At 44.2% G+C, this 18,410-nt stretch overlaps 1 protein-coding gene across 17 annotated transcripts in view; it reads left to right on the top strand.

Annotated features, from left to right (window-relative positions):
- Positions 1-14,801, top strand: part of LHFPL2 (LHFPL tetraspan subfamily member 2) — a 154,445-nt gene extending 139,644 nt beyond the window's left edge. For 16 of the 17 annotated variants that reach the window (XM_027605084.2, XM_027605086.2, XM_027605073.2 and 13 more), the window contains one exon: positions 10,706-14,801. In XM_027605084.2, the coding sequence (XP_027460885.1) occupies positions 10,706-10,962 (257 nt within the window). In that variant the 3' untranslated portion in view covers positions 10,963-14,801. The remainder of the gene's footprint in view (positions 1-10,705) is intronic. The other variant, XR_004820079.1, reaches the window with a different exon arrangement.
- The last annotated feature ends 3,609 nt before the right edge of the window (positions 14,802-18,410 follow it).

Below are 18,410 nucleotides of genomic sequence, written 5' to 3'. Positions count from 1 at the left end.
TAGATGGCTTTGCAACTTGGGAGGCGTGAGCCCAGGACTCTCCTTGGGCGGAGGGAAGGGCCCTGAGAGCCACCATCTTGGTGTCTGCAGTTGTCCTAAGCAAGACGTCATGCCAGCGAGATGCCGCGGACTGAGGGTGATATCCCCGGCTGGCAGAGAGTGAGACAAGCAGATCTCCTGCAGACACGTGGTGGACTGACAGCTATGGTATGTAGGTAATGGCGCGAGGATGCAGGAGGAGGAGGGCCGGAGAGACAAAGATCATCAGCTGTGTTCTGTGAATTACGGAAAGCCACTTGAAGAGACAGTTGCACAGTGGCCTGACCCGCTGGAGGAGGGTGTAATTTGGGGGCTGTCTGGGAATGCCCTTGGTGCTGTGTTTGTCTCATCAGCTGCCCTGGGAAGAACACGGGATATGTTTGCTTGTGGACGGCATTATTGTTTTAGGTGGATGTGCAATTTTAGACAATTCCCAATCATACAGAATCTCAGAGCAAAGACAAAAATGTAGGTGGATTATATGGCTTACATTTCTTACCTCTAGGCCAATAGGTTTTAGGTTTGCTTGCAGTTTTCTGCTCACACGGGTGTTCCACATCCTGCGGGAGAGGACATCATAGCAAACCTGAAATTGTTCCGACCTGCTCACTAGGTTTTCTTTCTAGAAGCTTCTTTAGCCAGAGGCAGCCATTCCACAGTGGCATCTATATTGCGGTGAGGAGGCTGGTGACAGGCTGTAATGAAGGAGAAGGTGTGGATGGAACTCCTTTATTTGTTGTTGTCTTGCTGTGGCGTTAGCAAACCAGCCGGCATGAAGAATAGGTGACCCTTTGTTTTGGTGCGGCCTTTCCCTCCCGCCCTCTCCCTCCAGCACTCCTGTGGTTCTCTCACTTGGTAGCTGTTCCTCATCATCTGCTCTCTAACCTCTTGGAGGAATAAGCCAGCTTTGAGTACGTACCAGTCTCTCCCCCCTTGGGCCGGACAGGCGTTTTGCTTAGAAGCCCGTCTGGTTTATTTATTTGAGAGAGAGAATGAGAGAGCGAGCGAGCACAGGAGAGGAGGGAGGGTCAGAGGGAGAAGCAGGCTCCCTGCTGAGCAGGGAGCCCGGTGCGGGACTCGATCCCGGGACTCCAGGATCATGACCTGAGCCAAAGGCAGTCGCTTAACCACCTGAGCCACCCAGGCGAGAAGCCCGTCTGGTTTGCAGTGAGGCGGCAGGAGCCGATGGCTCGGGAGCGGGGCGTGCCGTATGGAGCCACAGCGCCTGGATGCGAGGCCCGCCTCCACCACTCGTTAGCCAGGGCCCTACTGAATCCCTGCAGGCTGCAGTTCCCTCATCTCTCGGGTGGGAACAGTACCAACCTCCTAAGACTGTGAAAAGGACTGAACGAACTAAGTTTAAAGTGCTTCACCTGTGCCTGGCACGTTGTAGGGCTCAGTCAGCATCAGTGATTGCCACCGTTATTTTAAGTTATTCTGACCATTAAACGGTTCTAATCATCTGTATAAACCTCTAGCTTTAAAGTAATAGTTGTGAATGTATAAAATTGGGGGAAGGTGTTTATAGCTTTAGCTCCATGTCATCTTTACTTGGAATCTAGCATTTTTGCCATAGACCTTTCCAAAAAGTTCTTGTGAAGATATGAAGACTAGAAAGAAAACAGGCATGAGAAATGACTTGCGAAGTCGGCCAACAACACAGAATGTGTAGACGCCTGGGGCCTGGGCACTGAGCGTAGACGTGGGATAGGGATGGAGAGAGAGGCCAAGCGACAGGGAACACACTTCCCCCCGCTGCTAGCGAGTTTACAGTTGAGTGTGAGTCCGTCTGAGCTCAGACAATCGCTGTTCTTTTATGGGACAGATGTGTATTATGTCACAGTTAAGACTTCTCTTTTTTTTACTATCACTGTTCTATATAGTTTTCCAGATAGTTGGTTAACCCTGTACTTGCTCCTTAGAATTTCATAGGTAAAAATTTCAAATAAAAATTACATTTCTTCTTTCTTAAAAGATTAGAGAGAACCTGGGTTAGCTTTGTGTTGTGACTGAGAATGGTCACTACAGAATGTCTCACAAAGTCCCTGCACGTGAAGAGTGTGTAACAGGTTCATAGCCGGATGGCTGGGAAGAGAATGGCGTGATGACAGATTCAGTGGGTGGGAACTGGACATGGTCTGATGTGGTGTGCCTTCCTCAAAGCATATGTTTACCTAGGGGTACTGTCAAAGAGAAGTGTCCCCACCTGACAACAGCTGACCTGCCAAGATGCTTTCCGGCTGTCAGCATGAAAGGTGACTTGGGGGAAAATTAAAATTTAGACAGAAAAGCGCAGTAAACGTACAGATGTTAACCAGCATCCCTACCTTTGTTGTAAACCACTCTGTACATCACTTGGTCTGGCACATGATGGTCCCAGCCTTAGCGGAAAATAGCCGAACGTGGTATTCCTCTCCCGGGGAGTGCAGACCACGCACACCAGCTGCTCATCCGTGACACTGCCTTCGGGCTGCTGGTGGGAGGGGCCTTTCCTGCACTGCAGAGCAGTTCTGCCTTCTCCTGCCTTCAGTGCTGGCACTTTCTGTTGGTCCTTCCATTGTCCAGGCTCGTGCTGCTCCTGGATACCACCCTTAGCTCTTTTGCAAACTGCCACGGTCCACCTCCTTCTTCATTTACACTTGTACCCCTCTACTTTCTGTCACCTGCCATTTTCCTGAACTTCTCCAGGCTTATCCCGGCACTGCTCCCCTCCCACAGGTGGTGTCCTGGAAAGGTCCCCCAGGTCAGCCACAGTCTGTCTTTTTAGCTGTCCTCACTGCAGTCAGCCAGAGTTGGAAACAATTTCAGAGTTTTGAGGCTCAACTAAGGCTGAGCTCTAGATAACTAAAAATTTATTACATTTAATTAACTTAATGCTTTTATCTTTGTGTTCTTCCAAAGAGCATCATTTTCTAGAGCTAGAAAGGAGGTTTTCAGTGCTTGCAGTCAAGTCCCATGATTTGGACCTTGTGTGGGTTTCATTAGTAAGTATGGCTGTTGTTCTGTTAGCCGAAATTGCCAACTCCTGAGATTCACCTTATCGAACTAAGCTTTTTCCTCCAACTAGTTTAAAAACTTGGCAGGTATGTTACATTGGTTTCCTTTAAAATGTAACATCTGCATCACAGCACCCTGTCTCTTCATTCACCCAGCAAATATTACTGAGCACCTATTACATGTCTTACATTGTTATAAGCAATTGGGATACATAAACTGACAAAGTTCTTTCTCCTCATGGAGTTTACACTGAAGGTGGGGGAGACAGACTGTAAACTAAGTTATTTAGTATATTAAAAGGTGGTGGGTACTAGGGGAGAAAAAAAAGGTGTAGCCAGGATAAGAGAGGTTAAGTATGCTGGCATGATAAGAGGACAAGTTATAATATTAAATAGGACAGTCAGGGTAGGATTCAAGGAGAACAGATTTAAGGACTTGACGAAGATAAAGGAGTTAGCCATATGGGTAATCAGGAAGAGCTTTGCAGGCCCAGGGAACAGTCAGAATGAAGGCCTTGTTGATAAAGAGTAATGTGGGCTCTGAGACAAAGAGAGGAGTCAAAAATTATCCTAAGGTTTCTGGCCTGAGAGGGTGTAAGAATTGAACTCCCATTTGCTGATAATGAAGTGCACAGGGCAAAGACAAGATTGTGAAGCGGGGAGTGGCAATCACGAGTTAGGTTTGGACATAATTTGTTAGACATCTAAGTGGAGGTCAGGTAGGTAATTGGATATGCAAATCTGGAGATCCGAGTGCAGGAGATGTCAGCCTAGAGTATTTTAAAGCTATGGGACCACGTGTGATCAATGAGCAGAATACAGAGAAGACAAAGGATTGAGCCCTGGGCAGTCCAATGTTAAGAAACTGGAAGGTTAATGACAGCAAAGGATACTGAGAAGGAAAAGCCAATATGGCATCCCACCTAGAACGCTGGTGGATGCTCTAAAATACTTGCAAGGAGGGCTGTCCTGTCTTGGTCTTCCTCTAATCCTGTGCTGTATTTTTTTTGTTTTGTTTTGAACTTGCTGATTGAAGGTACCACTCCCATTAAGCCTGGAGTGCTCTCTGAGCTGTCCTAGAAGCCACTCTCTCGTCTGATTTGCCTTACTTCCTGTTAGAGAGATGGCTGCCTGGAGCAAGGGAATGAGGCGTAGGCGGCCTGGGGGCAGCCTCCTGGCATTATGCTTTAGTGAGCTAAGCTGGGTCAACAAACACTGGGGTGCAGGCTAAGCTAGGTCCACATTCCAGGTCTAGGTCCAGGTCTCTGAGTCACAAGGTAGACCCAAAGGTTTAAACAAGGGATCTCCTGCTGGGTTCCTAAATGAGTCCGTGGCTATCTCAAAGAAATGAGTTGAACTCTTGACCTTTGTTATCCAAAGTTAACTGTGACACACCCATCAGGTTTATGGTAAATGCTAAGACAAAACTGTCATGTATACTGAGAAATCAAGTTTTCTGCCCTCAAGGGGCTCAGAGTCCTACTAGGGTACTGCTCTATCCTCAGGGCTGAGTATAATAGGAGGGGCACTTAGGTAACTCAGTAAATAGTTGTTGAATAAGTCTGCAAAATTAACACTGTGATGAAGAGCTGAAGAGGGACAGGGTAGTGGAAGCACACAGACAAGACCATTCTGGCAGGAAGTGGTGACAAATGTTTCACATAGAGGTGACACTTGACTTGGGTGAGGGGGGCTATTTCCAGGTAGATGGAGTACCCCAGGGGTCAGCATGAGTAAGAGCCCCGTGTTCAGGGAATGGTGATGTGTGGAGTGTGACCTGATTCCTTGAGTATTACTGGCCTAAAAGTGTGCAAAGCCTGTGAAACCCCGCACCAGCCCCCTCCTCCCCTGCTGCCGTGGCCACTCACCTGCTTGGCACCAGGACACTCAGTGGACTCACCTCGCGAATTACCTAATTGGAACCCAAATTTATCAAAAGCTACTCCGCCTGCTGCCAACTGTCTGCTGCCTGTGTGCTCACTCTCCAAAGAGATGAAGATCTCTCATAGCTTTAGAACGAGCTTCTTGATTATAATCTAGTAGAGGCTAACTGTTGTGTCCCTCTCTGGGAGCTTCCCCACAGGTTGGCGGCGGCACTGACAGCTGGCCTTCTTTTCTTCGTGTCCTTAGAGAAGTGCTTTGCAAACTGAGGTCTAGTCAGTCTTTGCTATTTAGACTGAAAGCCTGTCTGAAGAGGAAATAGGAAGGTGATGTCCAAAGATCCACTTGTTATTCTTTGGAACAGGAGCCAGCCTTTGGTTCTCACATTTTCAGGCCAGGAAAAAATGGCCTTCTTCTGTACAAATGGTGGGTGACCCACAAAGGACAAGAAACCTTGAGTCCATTCCCTTGGTCAGCCAGTGGTGAAAGAGTGACAATTGTGTGGTTGATCTGGAGGGAAGGAGGTGATGCTCTAACAGCCGGAAAACACTGAAACAGCCATAGAGCCTTTCCTCATTTCCCTCACAGACTGAAGAGCTGTGTTTCAGACTGGACTCCCCCCCCCCCCCCGCCCCCACCATTCCTGGCATCTCATGAAGCTGGAGATGGTCATCTTCAGACCAAGTAAAATACTATTTATTGTATTCAGGAACTCCTAATCTTTATAAAATTGGGTGCTTGGCAGGATCACGGAGATGTTTATCTTCCCACCTAAGGGATTTGCTTAAAACTTAGATTTGATAACATTATTTCATTCCAGGGTAGTAGCAAGAAAATTACCTAAGATGTACAATTTTGTGGTTGGTCTACTCACAGCAGTCAATAAATGTGGACCACAAAGCAAGAGGACTAAGACTTTTCTTGGTGCATTTCATTGTTTTTTAGCACCTCCTAGGTTTTAGACACTGGAAATGCTAGGTAAGACATAGTTTCTGCCCTTTGGGAGCTTACGGAGTCTAATTATTTGAAAGTCCAAACCACATGCTTAGGTTGCCCACAGAGACTAAAGATTCCTGTGCAGCAAGATTCAGCTGCTGGGAATCTGGGGTTGAGCCTGAATGCGCCATCCAGGCAGGGGAAAATGTTATTCAAACGGCACAGAGACACGGTGGGCATTGCGTTGTGATAGCTGGTGTCCAGCTCATCGTGAGAGAGCCAGCACCATATGGCCGGCCTCACCGAGGTCGTCGGGGCTCTGTCTCCAGCCTGTGGTGGCATCTCAGGTAGTCTAAGTAACTAACCATTAGTTCATTTTTTTCTTTCCCAGATAAGGTTGAGTCATCCCCAGGTGATCCCATGATGAGCAGATGGTACCTTCTGGGGTACCATCCTATCAAGTGGAGCTATAGCAGAGGTTATCACAGCTCTGAGTCACTGCTGCTTTCGGTGATGACTATTTCCTTTGGTTGCTGGCCAGCATCATCCTCCCTGCTTCTCTTCCTCCCTGCTGGACCAGCCATTGCTTAATCAGGCACACGGGAGGAGATGCCAGTCAGAAAAGCCAAAGCCTACTGGCCTAGTTGCTGCTTACTTTCTCTATCAATGATGCCCTCCTCCCAAAACAATAATGCACAAGGGCAAGGTGGTGGAAAGACCCCAGAGACCACTCACTATAGGCTGGCCTAACTTCAGAAGCTACTTTTTTAATAGCCATACAAGAAGATCAGACCATTTTCTGGCTTGGCTCCTGTGTGAAATTCAATCCAGAGCACACTTCACCTTCCATTTGGTCTCTAGCTGTAACCCACAACCACACTGAGAGTCCTTGGCTATACTCCAGATCGAGGACCAGAAAAACCATGCTAAGTTCGCAGCAGACTTGGTATGGGTATGTCTGACTATATTCTTACGCCTGTTGTCTCACATGCCTCTTTAAGACTTCAGTTTTGCCCCATAGTTGGTGTCATTAATCCTGTTTGGAATTTGGGGTGTAAGTTTGCTTCTAAATACTGGGATTCAGAGGCCTGGAACAGGGAGGTGTGACGAGCTAAACCAGCCAGCTAAGAGTCTCTATTTCCTTTCTTGCTGACACATTTCGTTCTCATTGATTGACTGGTATCTGTCAAGTTATTTTACTGGTTTTCACGGTGGGCACTGTGGTTTGGAGAGATTTTATTATGAGTTTAACTATGTTCCAAGCACTCCTTTGAGTACTGGCTTTAGAGTGGTAAATACATAATACAAAAATCCCTGCCCTCATGGAGTTTCAAGTCTGGGATGGAGATGGTAACAAAAGAAGTAAAATAATAGGTTGAACTATAGGATGTGTCCATTTTTATAGGTCAAAAATGGTCAAATATTGGAAGTTTCATGTGATTCAAAGAAATATGTTCTATGTTAGTAATAAATGCTTAGGAGCCATAAAGCAAGGAAAGGGGGGAGGTAGGTGGTAGGACTTTTAAGTAGAGTGGAATGGAAGACCACACCCACAAGGTGGCACTTGACCGTGGCCTAAACGCTGTCTGGAAGGAAAGCACTGCAGATAAGAGGAATAGCAGGTGCAAAGGCCTGAGCATGGCTGGTACGGATGTCCAAGGAAAAGCCCTCTTGCTAGTGAGGCTGGAGCAGAGAGCACAAGGGCGAGAAAGGCAAGGGTGAATTTGAATAGATAATAGGTAGGCAGGTCATAGGGCCTTGAAGGCCAAGGAGACAGAGAAAGCTGGATTTTACCCTGAGATGGGGAACTTTAATGGGTTTTTTCTCACTTTTACTAAGAAGCAAAAAGAATCTGTTTGGGTAGGGTTTTATGACTAGGGAATGCTTATTAGGGCCCAGGAAACCACCAAGGCCCAGGCTCCTCATAAGCTGCACTGGGCCCGACAGCAGTGGAGTCAGGACGTGGTGTAAGGTAAGGACTGACTGTGGCAGTCACTGGAGAGGCAACCTGAATTGTTCAACTTACTGAATTCCTTTGGTAGAGAGCCTTTGTCTAAATACTAGAGAGATGAAAAATGGGATTTTTACATTTTTATTTATGTTTGCTCACCCAAAGGCCTGTTTTCTGTCTCTCATGGAGACGTAGGTCTTGCATTTTCATGGCGTCAGTTGTGTTAATGACAGTCCAATGAGTGCTGGGAGGAGAGGTCACCAGCCAGGGCAAGGTAGACAGTGAGGTTTCTTCCCTCCGAGAATCTGGACAAGGCACTCCTGGTGTTTGTGTAGGCTGGCTGCCTGTGGTCGCAGCCCAGACCCCCTCCGCTGGGGCTTGCAGACATACCCGAGCCCACCGTTTATTACCCTCCCACCTGGACTGCCCTGTGGGCTTGTCAATATTCAAGCTGAGGCTCTGACAAACTCTGTGGTAAGGAAAGTTTCCCTGCTGTCCTGATTCACAAACTGATCGGCCTTTGGCTACCGCAGGATTTTAAGATGGGCTGAAGCCCCTCGGGAAGCTTAGCTGAGCTACTGGAAAGGGGAACAGCCCGGAGTGTGGAGGGTAGTGCTGGAGTGAACATTCACGTGCCAGAGAGTGCCTCTGAATCCTTACGGAAGTCCCAGCCATGGTACCTCACTGTTTCCCGGGTGGAAACTGAGGACCCGAGGGAGGAGACTACCAAAGTGCTGTCTACCTCAGGTGAGGTTTCCTAGGGAAGGAGATGGGGATTAATCAGGCTTTATCGTAGGCCTTAGAAATACAGAAGACTTATTAGCTCAGTAGATTTAGATCTCCCCAGCTGAGTAAGATATGTTCAGATGGAGACTAGTTTATTCTTCCAAGGGTATTAAATTATAGCTTGGGTTCTCCCCGTCCCAAATTATTACACCTTTCAAAATACACCCTCAAAATAGACCTGATTTGCTTATTCATAAACGGTAAACTTTAAACTGCTTGTGTTTATATATGGGAGAGGTCTGCCAAAGGCTCTAACCTGTTATCAGTTGCTAGTCTGTGTTCCAGTTTTGTTAAGGCTGTTACTGTTATGGACGTATAAAGTATCTTTTTACACACTTTAATATCCACAACCACTTTATGAGTTAGGGATTAGCCAGTTTTACAGGTGAAGAATCATACCCAGAGGTCACCCAGCTCATAAATGGCAATAGTTTGGATTCAAACCTCTATGGTACCTACGTCCGAGCTCATAACTACTAACCCACCCACCTCTTAACTTAGCAAGTCTTTGTTAAAACCTTGCATAATCGAGTACCAACACATTCTCCACTGGCGGTCTTTTTTTTTTTTTTTTTAAAGATTTTATTTATTTATTTGAGAGAAAGAATGAGAGAGAGAGCTCATGAGAGGGGGTAGGGTCAGAGGGAGAAGCAGACTCCCTGCCGAGCAGGGAGCCCAATGCGGCACTCGATCCCGGGACTCCAGGATCATGACCTGAGCCGAAGGCAGTCGCTTAACCGACTGAGCCACCCAGGCGCCCTCCACTGGCGGTCTTATTCTTGGGGGAATTAGCTCCGTGCTCCCAGTCCTTTCTAACAGCACCTCTCTGGGATGCCTCAGTCGGCTGTCCTTTCACTTGATGCTTCTAACCCTGGAGTGCATTTCCCTACCTACTGCCCAGCACTCTGACCTATGCAGAAATAAAGGGTTGCAGGGTTAGAAAGACTTCTTTTTTGAAACACTATTCTTCAGACAGTGAACATATGAACCACTTCCCTATATTCCATCCCTGCTAGAAAGTCCCCTAAGGCCTCCAGAGTAGAACAATGGGATTAATTTGGGAAGTAGGGAAAGTCCGATCTGAACTGCCAGGCTTGGCAAGAAGATGCCGTCCTAAGGCGAAGACAGCTATGACAGTTGTGACCTGTGGGCTGAAACACTGTTCCTGATCATCCTTCAAGCCTGATAGCACCACAGATTCAGTCATGTTCTTTCTGTGAGAGAGTTCCTATAAATGACTTAGAAGCTTTGGTGTGGTAAACCCAGAGAACTTCAGGAAAGGTAGGAAAAAAGAGAATTTAGAACCACGATTAAATTATGAGGATAGAATTGCTACTGCAAGGTATCTTAAAAAAAAAAAAAGCTTTTGGGGGTATAAAGTCAGCAATCGATTTATATTAGGTATCATTTTGTGGAGAATACCATTTTTCTCCTGCCACATAAAATATAAGCCATCATCTTGCAACTGTTACAGCACAAAAGCAGCTGTAGGCAAAGGTCATAAACATATGGGCATGGGGTACATTCCAGTAAAACTTTATTTACAGGGGCGCCTGGGTGGCTCAGTGGGTTAAGCGTCTGCCTTCGGCTCAGGTCATGATGCCAGGGTCCTGGGATCGAGCCCCGCATCAGGCTCCCTGCTCGGCGGGGAACCTGATTCTCTCTCTGCCTCTACCCCTCTGCCCCCCCCCCCCCCCCCCCGCCAAGCCTGGGCTCTCTCACTTGCTCTCAAATAAAATCTTAAAAAACAAAACAAAACAAAAAAAACTTTACAGAACCAAGTCCACATTTCACTTGTAGGGTCCTTAGTTTGCCAACCTGTGCCTTAGACCAAAAGGGAAATGCTCACTGTAATAAGAGTTGTGTGGGAAGAACTAGCAACCAGTTTAATTTGCTTTTGTAGAAGAGAAATTATGAATGGATTCACATTCCAACATATACAAAAGAGGCTAAATATGTTTCTAAGAAAGTGATGGTATTTCTCGATCAGGTCAGATTAGTTGCATAAAGTGGTCCCTGCTGCTCCTACCAAACGGATGACAGCCTCTCTGTACAGTTGCTCACGTTACACTGTAAAGCCGTGGGGGTTTTCACCTGTCCTCTCTTTGCCTCGCAGGCTTGTTCCTGATCCTGGGTCTGATACTCTACCCTGCTGGCTGGGGCTGTCAGAAGGCCGTAGGCTACTGCGGACACTATGCGTCGGCCTACAAGCCTGGAGACTGCTCCTTGGGCTGGGCCTTTTATACCGCCATTGGAGGCACGGTCCTCACCTTCATCTGTGCTGTCTTCTCCGCACAAGCAGAGATTGCAACCTCCAGTGACAAAGTACAGGAAGAAATCGAAGAGGGAAAAAACCTTATCTGCCTCCTTTAGTTTGGAAGAGACGTAAATGCCCTTTTTCTTCCTGTGTCACCTTGTGAAAGAGTACCCCTCTGGTTTCCTCGTCTGAGTCAAGTGAAGAACTAGCCTTTACCTACCAAAGCCTACATTCCACGGCCCCAGGCCTTAACAGGACCAGTGCGAGGCAACATCCAGCTAAGTGACTGCGCTCAAGGGCCACAGTTCCAGCTGTCAGAGATGGAACAGGAAACTACTGCATGAACCCTGACCTGGAGTTGACGAGTCTGTCTGACTCCATCTCCTCCAAAGCTCATGAAGGATGATGATCTAAATCATTAAGGCAGCAGTTCCTCTGGTAACAGGAGACTGTGAGCTAGATTTGCAGGCTATGTTGAGATGTATTTCTGCCACAAAGTTGTAGGCCTGTAAGCATCACTGCCCCAGAATGGGGTTTTGGGGTTGGTGTTTTTGTCTCCTCCTAGTTCTTGCGGGTCATCTCAGAGACTAAAGTGAAGCCTGCATACTTGCTGGGGATAGGTAATGTGTTCCAGGGCATAATAAGACACTGCCTCTTAGGACCAAAGGGGTCAGCAGGTCAGTGTGGAATCCCACTGTGGAACTGATTTTAGGCTGAATTCCAGGGTAAGGTTGGATCATTTGAACCGTCCCTCCAAGATTTTAGAAATCTGAGTAAGAATAAGGACCTATATGATCATGGGAATAGAAGTAGAAAAATCCTGCTAGGGAAGAGAAATTCATGCCACTGCCCAGCAGTCAGGCTAGCACCAGTACCGGCCCAGTCTCCTCTTCTAAAGGAGATCCCATATTTTTCTCCTAGGGTTAGGATCGAGCTTTGACTGCCAAAGGAAACCTCACCCTATTTCCTCATTCCAGGAACAGAGGTCTCCAAGCCAACTGCGGCTCCTTCAGATACTCACTGAGAGAACTTGCCAGAATCTCAGCACTTGCCAGGAGACCTTTTCCCACTGTTTGGTAACCATGTGGTAGTCAGCTGTATTTCCAACCCCAGCAGCAATGGAATGACCTTTGCAGGAAAAAAAGGAGCTAGTCACGGGAGTTCAGTTTCTCCAGTTACTAGTGTTGTTTCTGAAAGCAGACTGAAAGAACATTAAAATTATTTCAGTGGGTGAGCTGCATCAAGCCTTCATACCCAGAGAAGCACAGAGTGGAAATTTAATGCAAAAATGAGAGCTAGACCAAGCTCATAGCACCTGCCTATGCCTGTTTACAAAAAGAATGGACCACCACTATTAAAAAGGATTCAGGAGCTTATAATCTAGTTTCTATAAATTGCCAATAAAATTGATGCAGAAAAATGGTATTCACCACCACCTCAAATTTACTTTGGAATGATCTCAGTGGCAAGCACCTAGCTGGGTATTACCGAAGCTTCAGAATTGCAGAATGATACAGAAACACTCCTTCACAGTTTAGCAAGTTTGGAGTGGACCTACAAGATTTCTGGAAGAATTAAAAGTACAGGTCTATTTCGGCTTATGAATCTGTTCCCCTAAGAGCTTGCTTTGTTTTGAAAGCTTAACAAATAATAACTTTGCACCTTCTTTGGGTAAGGTATTGTATGCTAAGTACCACCAGGCATAGAAACCTGATTCAGATTTTGCAACACCGCCTGAAGTGAATCATCTCCAGGCTGAGTCTAAAACCATGCCTTGGTGCAAAACAAACAGTTGCTTTATATGTAGAGGGAACGGAGCAACTAAACTTTTATTCCCTTCTTTGGGGCCTATACCACAAACCACTTTATCACCCAGATTAAGAGCTAAGGGCAAGAGGGGTGGTGGTATAGAACCAGGTCTTAATCAGTTCACCTTTCTTAGACCAAAGGTCAGAGTAAGCAGGATTTAAGTCCCCACAGACATAGGGTATGGAAGCCGATGGACAGGGTTCCTGTCCCTGCTGTGTATTTTTATGCTCTAACCAACTCCCAGTGCCCACCGTAACTACTTTTTAAATCTTGGCAGTAATTTTCATTCAAAAAAACAGCGGGGGAGGGGGGATTCCTTTCATCAGCAGTTTTGCTCTACTTTTTCTGTACAAAATCAGTGTTAGGAAATGGGTTTTCTTAACTCCCTTTTTTTACAGAAAAGTTTAAGTCCTAAGCCCTGAGGACCTTCTGAGAATGGCCATCATTTTTACTACCTGACTGCTCTTTGGCTAAGGTGGTGGCATATCTCTAGAATACCCTGATAAAGCAGTAGTCACAAGTGAAAATGCTACTTCTCTTGGCCAGAAGAAATTCACTTGACTGTTTTTATTCCATTAGTCTGACTGCTACAGATGACAAAGTACATGCACACACATACATCACCCCAAACCACTAAAAACTACTTAAACACTGACTTAATAAGCAGAGCAGAGATGGAATTTCTGTAGCAGAGACAGAGTAAGAACTAATGTTGGGCCTTTTAAACCTTCAGTCCATTAGCCAGGCTTTGGGAAAAATGAAACGTCAAAATCATGCTAGTCTGCACCAACCTGTACAGCTGTTTAAAAACCACTGAATACGAGGAATGTATTAGAAATATGTTAAACAAGTGGACTGATTGTTGACCCACATTTTCCTAATAAATATCAATCATCTAATCACCTCAGTCCAAAAATCTAATACACCTGGACCATTACTACTACCAGAAAAGTCTTATTTATTTTTGCCTGCATTTGTGCTTAAAGTTTTGTGATGGGCTGGGCTTCAGTGAACTCCCAAGAAGGCAGAAATACTTGCCTTGGATTCTGTGGATTTTTTAAACCTGTGTGCTAATTCAACGATGTTACACTTAATTGTGTAAGGGTTTTTGTACAGTTTTCAAACATCTGTGGTGTAATGATCTTTGTTAAACATGTAAAGTGCCATAGTCTTTTTTTATGTGTAGCATATTTAAAATATATATATGTATATTATACATACACAAGTCTGTGAAAGATGTGCAATAACAAAGGTGTATGTATGTTTTGTTTTTTTTTTGGAAACTGGACAGGAGTCAGAACAGGGATTGTTTCTGTTTTGGCAAAGGAGAGTTAAACATGTTTGCCTTCATGGCCTAGTCATTAACCCATAACAATTTAAATGCTACACAAACCGATGTGAAGAAAAGACTGGTATGAAATCATTTATTCCTGGGTCTACATTAAAATAATCACTAGATTTACGTGAAAATTAAGCCAGCACCAGGCCCAGTTAATGCTAGTCTTTCATGTGAAATGTGAAGCTGCCACATTGCCTTTTCTGTTAGTGTGAAAACTAGTAGCTGGGACATAATCACTAAGGAGCTTTTTCTTAACATGCTTTGATAGACCACGTTAATGCTAGACCACTATTTAAGGGCTGATCTCACACCTTCTTAGCCGTAAGAGTCTGGCTTAGAACAGACCTCTCTGTGCAATAACATGTGGCCACTAGGAATCCCTGGCCTGCATTTCTATTTGGGCAGCGATGACTCCCAAGGGCCAAAAGAGTTAAAGGCATGACTGGGATTTCTTCTGAGACTGTGGTGAAACTCCTTCCAAGGCTGGGGAGGTCATTAGGTGCTTTGGAGGAACTCAGCATCACTTGATATTCAGTAGCCACTTGAGCCAAATAGAAAACTGTATTTACCGCTAATGGACTCAATTTGAGCCTTCAAATTTATGGTTATCCTATTATACTGTAAACTAATACATTGTTTGTCTAGCATTGATTAGGTTCCTGTGCATATGTATTTCACAATGCCCTCCCCTCCCCAGATCGGAATTAAACCAGATTTTGGAAACTCAATCTGATTTTTTCAAGTCTAAGTATATTGGTTTCAACAGAATTAGATAATTTTCCCAAGAAAACACCTATTATAACATAAAAAAAAAAAACACCTACCAGTCAACTTTTATGGTAAACACTAACTTATATGTAATATTAATGATGGGGGGGAAATGTTCAGGTATTTTAACTATTCCATTCTTTAGTACATATGTATCTCTAGGTTAGCTTTTTAACTTCAAGATTAAGGACCTATTTCTTTCTTGGAGAAGCATCAACATAAATGGGGAGAGGGGAACTCTCAAATATTATACAAATACCTTAATTTTACAGTAAATTTAAGAAATATGAAAATGTTTCCAAGCATTAAAAACACTTTTTGAAGAAATATGTATAATAGTGACAAAGAAAAAAAGTCAGTTGAAGGGCACAGTCTCTTCCAACAAAAATACCAAAATTAAAGCCAGTTCTGGGGGCACCTGGGTGGCTCAGTTGGTTAAGCGACTGCCTTCGGCTCAGGTCATGATCCCGGGGTCCTGGGATCGAGCCCCGCATCAGCCTCCCTGCTCGGCTGGAAGCCTGCTTCTCCTTCTCCCACTCCCCCTGCTTGTGTTCCCTCTCATGCTGTCTCTGTCAATTAAATAAATAAAATCTTTAAAAAAAAAAAAACTGCTTAAAAAAAAGCCAGTTCTGGAGGAGGTGCACATCCACCTTTCCTGAAGGTAGTCCTGCCCATAGAGAGCCTCATCAAGAAGCAGAATTCTACTTTAGAAATTCAAAGATGACACTAATAACACTTCTCATAAACTCTTTCAATTCTGCATATCCCATGAAGCACTTATCTGACAGAATAAACAAAAATGGCTCTTTAAAGGGCCGTGACAGCTGAAACTACTTTTATGCTTTGGCTTCTAAAGATACCTGACACCTGCTAAGTTTCTAATAGAAACAAAAATTAAAAGCTGACAAAATTATCCGAATCACGAAAGAAAAAAATTTTCAAAAGAATTATGATCTAGGTAGTCCAAGCAAAATTGGAAATCTTCACTTGCTTTTTCAGCTTTCACATCTTTAATCCAAAAGAGAAAGGACCCTGGCTTTACAGGTCAGCAGAGGCTGGGAAACGCTCACATGTGCTTCACATTTCATCCTTAGTTTTTACTTGGCAATTTTGCTACTGGATCAACTTCCCACAATTGATCTTCCTGGGACACTGCATTCAACTTACTGCTAGCTCTCCTTAAAGTCTTTCCTTAACATTAAACCACTTAAGAACAATCTTACTATCAAAAAATAGGACATTTATTTTAAGTGGGTTATTTCAATAGTTTCCATTTATTCACTACCCTTTCAACCCTCAAACACTAAAGAATAATGGCATCAAAGCCAACGTTTAGCCTACTCTTCAGGGCAACAAGAACCAATAATTCCCTTCTCTCAGAGTCCCTATCTATCAGCTGCTTAATCATTTGGCTGCTGTTCCTTCTATCTTCTTCCTTGCAGCTTCTTCCTCACCGTGGAGAGTTCTGCAAGATAAGTCTTGAAGCTATGAACTGCTCTTTTTTGCTGAGGTACACAGGATGTAGATAAAAGCATAAATAAGTAAGAGGAAGCAGTAAAACCACATGGAAAAGAAAAGTCAAGTAACATGTAGATATTAGCACCTCTCTGGCTTTTTATAGTCAAATATTCTGAAAAATCTAACACCTTTAGATTGTTGAACCTACAGGCAAGCAGTCAACCAAGTGCCTATGGGGGAAACCACTTTGACCTATTCTCAAAAGAAAGCCTGAATTAAGGCAGGTGATGGTGAAGACCATGAGATGAATTAGAGAAGCTTTGGAAAAAGAATGGACAGTTTGGTGACTCGTTAGAAGTGGGGGGCTTGAGGGTGGGAGGAGAGGAAAGGAAAGGAAAGAATCCAGAATGTCTCCCAGGTATTTAGCTTGGGCAGACTGGGCGGAAAGTGATGGTAATCAGCAACATCAGAAATCAGAGAGGAGCAGAAAGAGTATAAAGGTGGAAAGGTTCAGCTTAGGCTGCCAGAAGTCCTGTGTGCAGCCAGGAATATACTCTGGAGAGAAGACCAGGTTAGACATAGAGATTTGGAAGTCATCAATATGCATGACAGACAAGAAGAGTTAATTAGGGTGTACTTTCTATGCACATACTGTATTAAGCATTAAATTCATTTATTCATCAAAACCCTATAAACAGGAATTATCCTCATGTTACAGATAAGTTGTTATTCAAGTAACTGAACTAAACTGAATTTACCCTAGGTTAAAAAGCTAGTAAGTGGCTTTCCAAGCCTATATTCTCAAACAATGGTAGTTTCCTTGATGAAAAGAAGGCCAATACAAATCCTGGAGGAACACCAACATCTCTGTGTAGTTAAATCTTGGAATAACTTCTAAGTACAACTCCAAAAAGACCACACCATAAGATGACAACTGATGAAAAATGCTCTTTTCTCCCTTTCAGAGAAAGACCTGCTAGTTTTTCTTACCTTAGAAGGTCTCAACTCACTCAATCCTGTAAAGTGCCCCTAAAAATTCATCAGGATATATGACTGTAGTTAAACAGATGATTATTTGATAGTTATTATAAATAATCTCTCATCCAGGGTAAGCAGCTATTATTAGCTAAAAAGCCTATTTTCTTTGTAGTTAACCTAATAAGGATTTGACTTCAACTAAAGTTTCTCCAAACATACACACAAATGCCAAAGACTATTTGGTAACGGTACAGCAGGTACTCACCCACATGTTGTAGAACTAGGCCTTGGTGTAGAGACTTCAAATACATGCTGTAACTTTTTTTCCTTGGGTACTGACTTTTTTCCTAGGGTCCACTGTCCTGAAAGGATGGATATGAATTATGGATATGAATTATGGGTATGAACGTGGAAAGATGGAAAGGGAACAGAGTTGGAGAGAAGTGATACCATGGGTACCACATGGCAGAGGCAGCCCCATATGTAGCAGGAGTCAGAGAACATAGGTCTAGCTGCCCCTTCACCAGCACTCACTGAATGGGATAATTTTCTACTCATCTCTAAAAATGGGACCCATAATAGAAATTATTTCATAGGTTTGGTGTGAGGATTAAGTGATGTATTAAAGCAGTTAGTATACTCTCTGGTATAAAGTCCTCAATAAGTAAAAGTTACTAGAAGAAAATTAAGAGAATGTTCTGTCTGCCCAGACTGTCATTTAATTTTAAAAATTAAGACTTGTGCTAAAAACTTGTAAAGAATAACATAACTTGTTAAAACCAATCTAATTTTACCGAGAGAGGCTCAATGGATTGGCTACCTGAGGCCACCATTTCTTTTTCCATCCTAATCATCTTTAACTTAGTGCTTTCAGGAAGAGGAAGATTTCTCTGTGGATGCAGTATACATGGTCACTCCCATTTAGCAAAACCAAAAAGATAAAGAGGTTAGTGTGACTTAGCCCATCATCTATGGGACAGCAGAATCTAAGAAAACAAACCTAATTGTCAAAACCTACTGGTAAGCAAAGACTTTAGAAAAGGAACATGCAATGTTGGCAGAGTGTGGATAGAGAAGCCACTGCAGACAATACTGATGGGGCATAAACTGATAAAATTTTCTGGAACAATTTGGCAGTGCACATCAAGGGTCTTTAAAAAATATGCTTGTTTAGGGCACCCGGCTGACTCAGTCGTTAGAGCATGTCACTCG

The sequence above is a fragment of the Zalophus californianus genome, chromosome 5 (assembly GCF_009762305.2).
Source record: "Zalophus californianus isolate mZalCal1 chromosome 5, mZalCal1.pri.v2, whole genome shotgun sequence".
NCBI lineage: Eukaryota > Metazoa > Chordata > Mammalia > Carnivora > Otariidae > Zalophus > Zalophus californianus.
The sequence above is the reverse complement of the archived record's forward strand: the minus strand, read 5'-3'. Positions and strand labels throughout refer to the sequence as shown.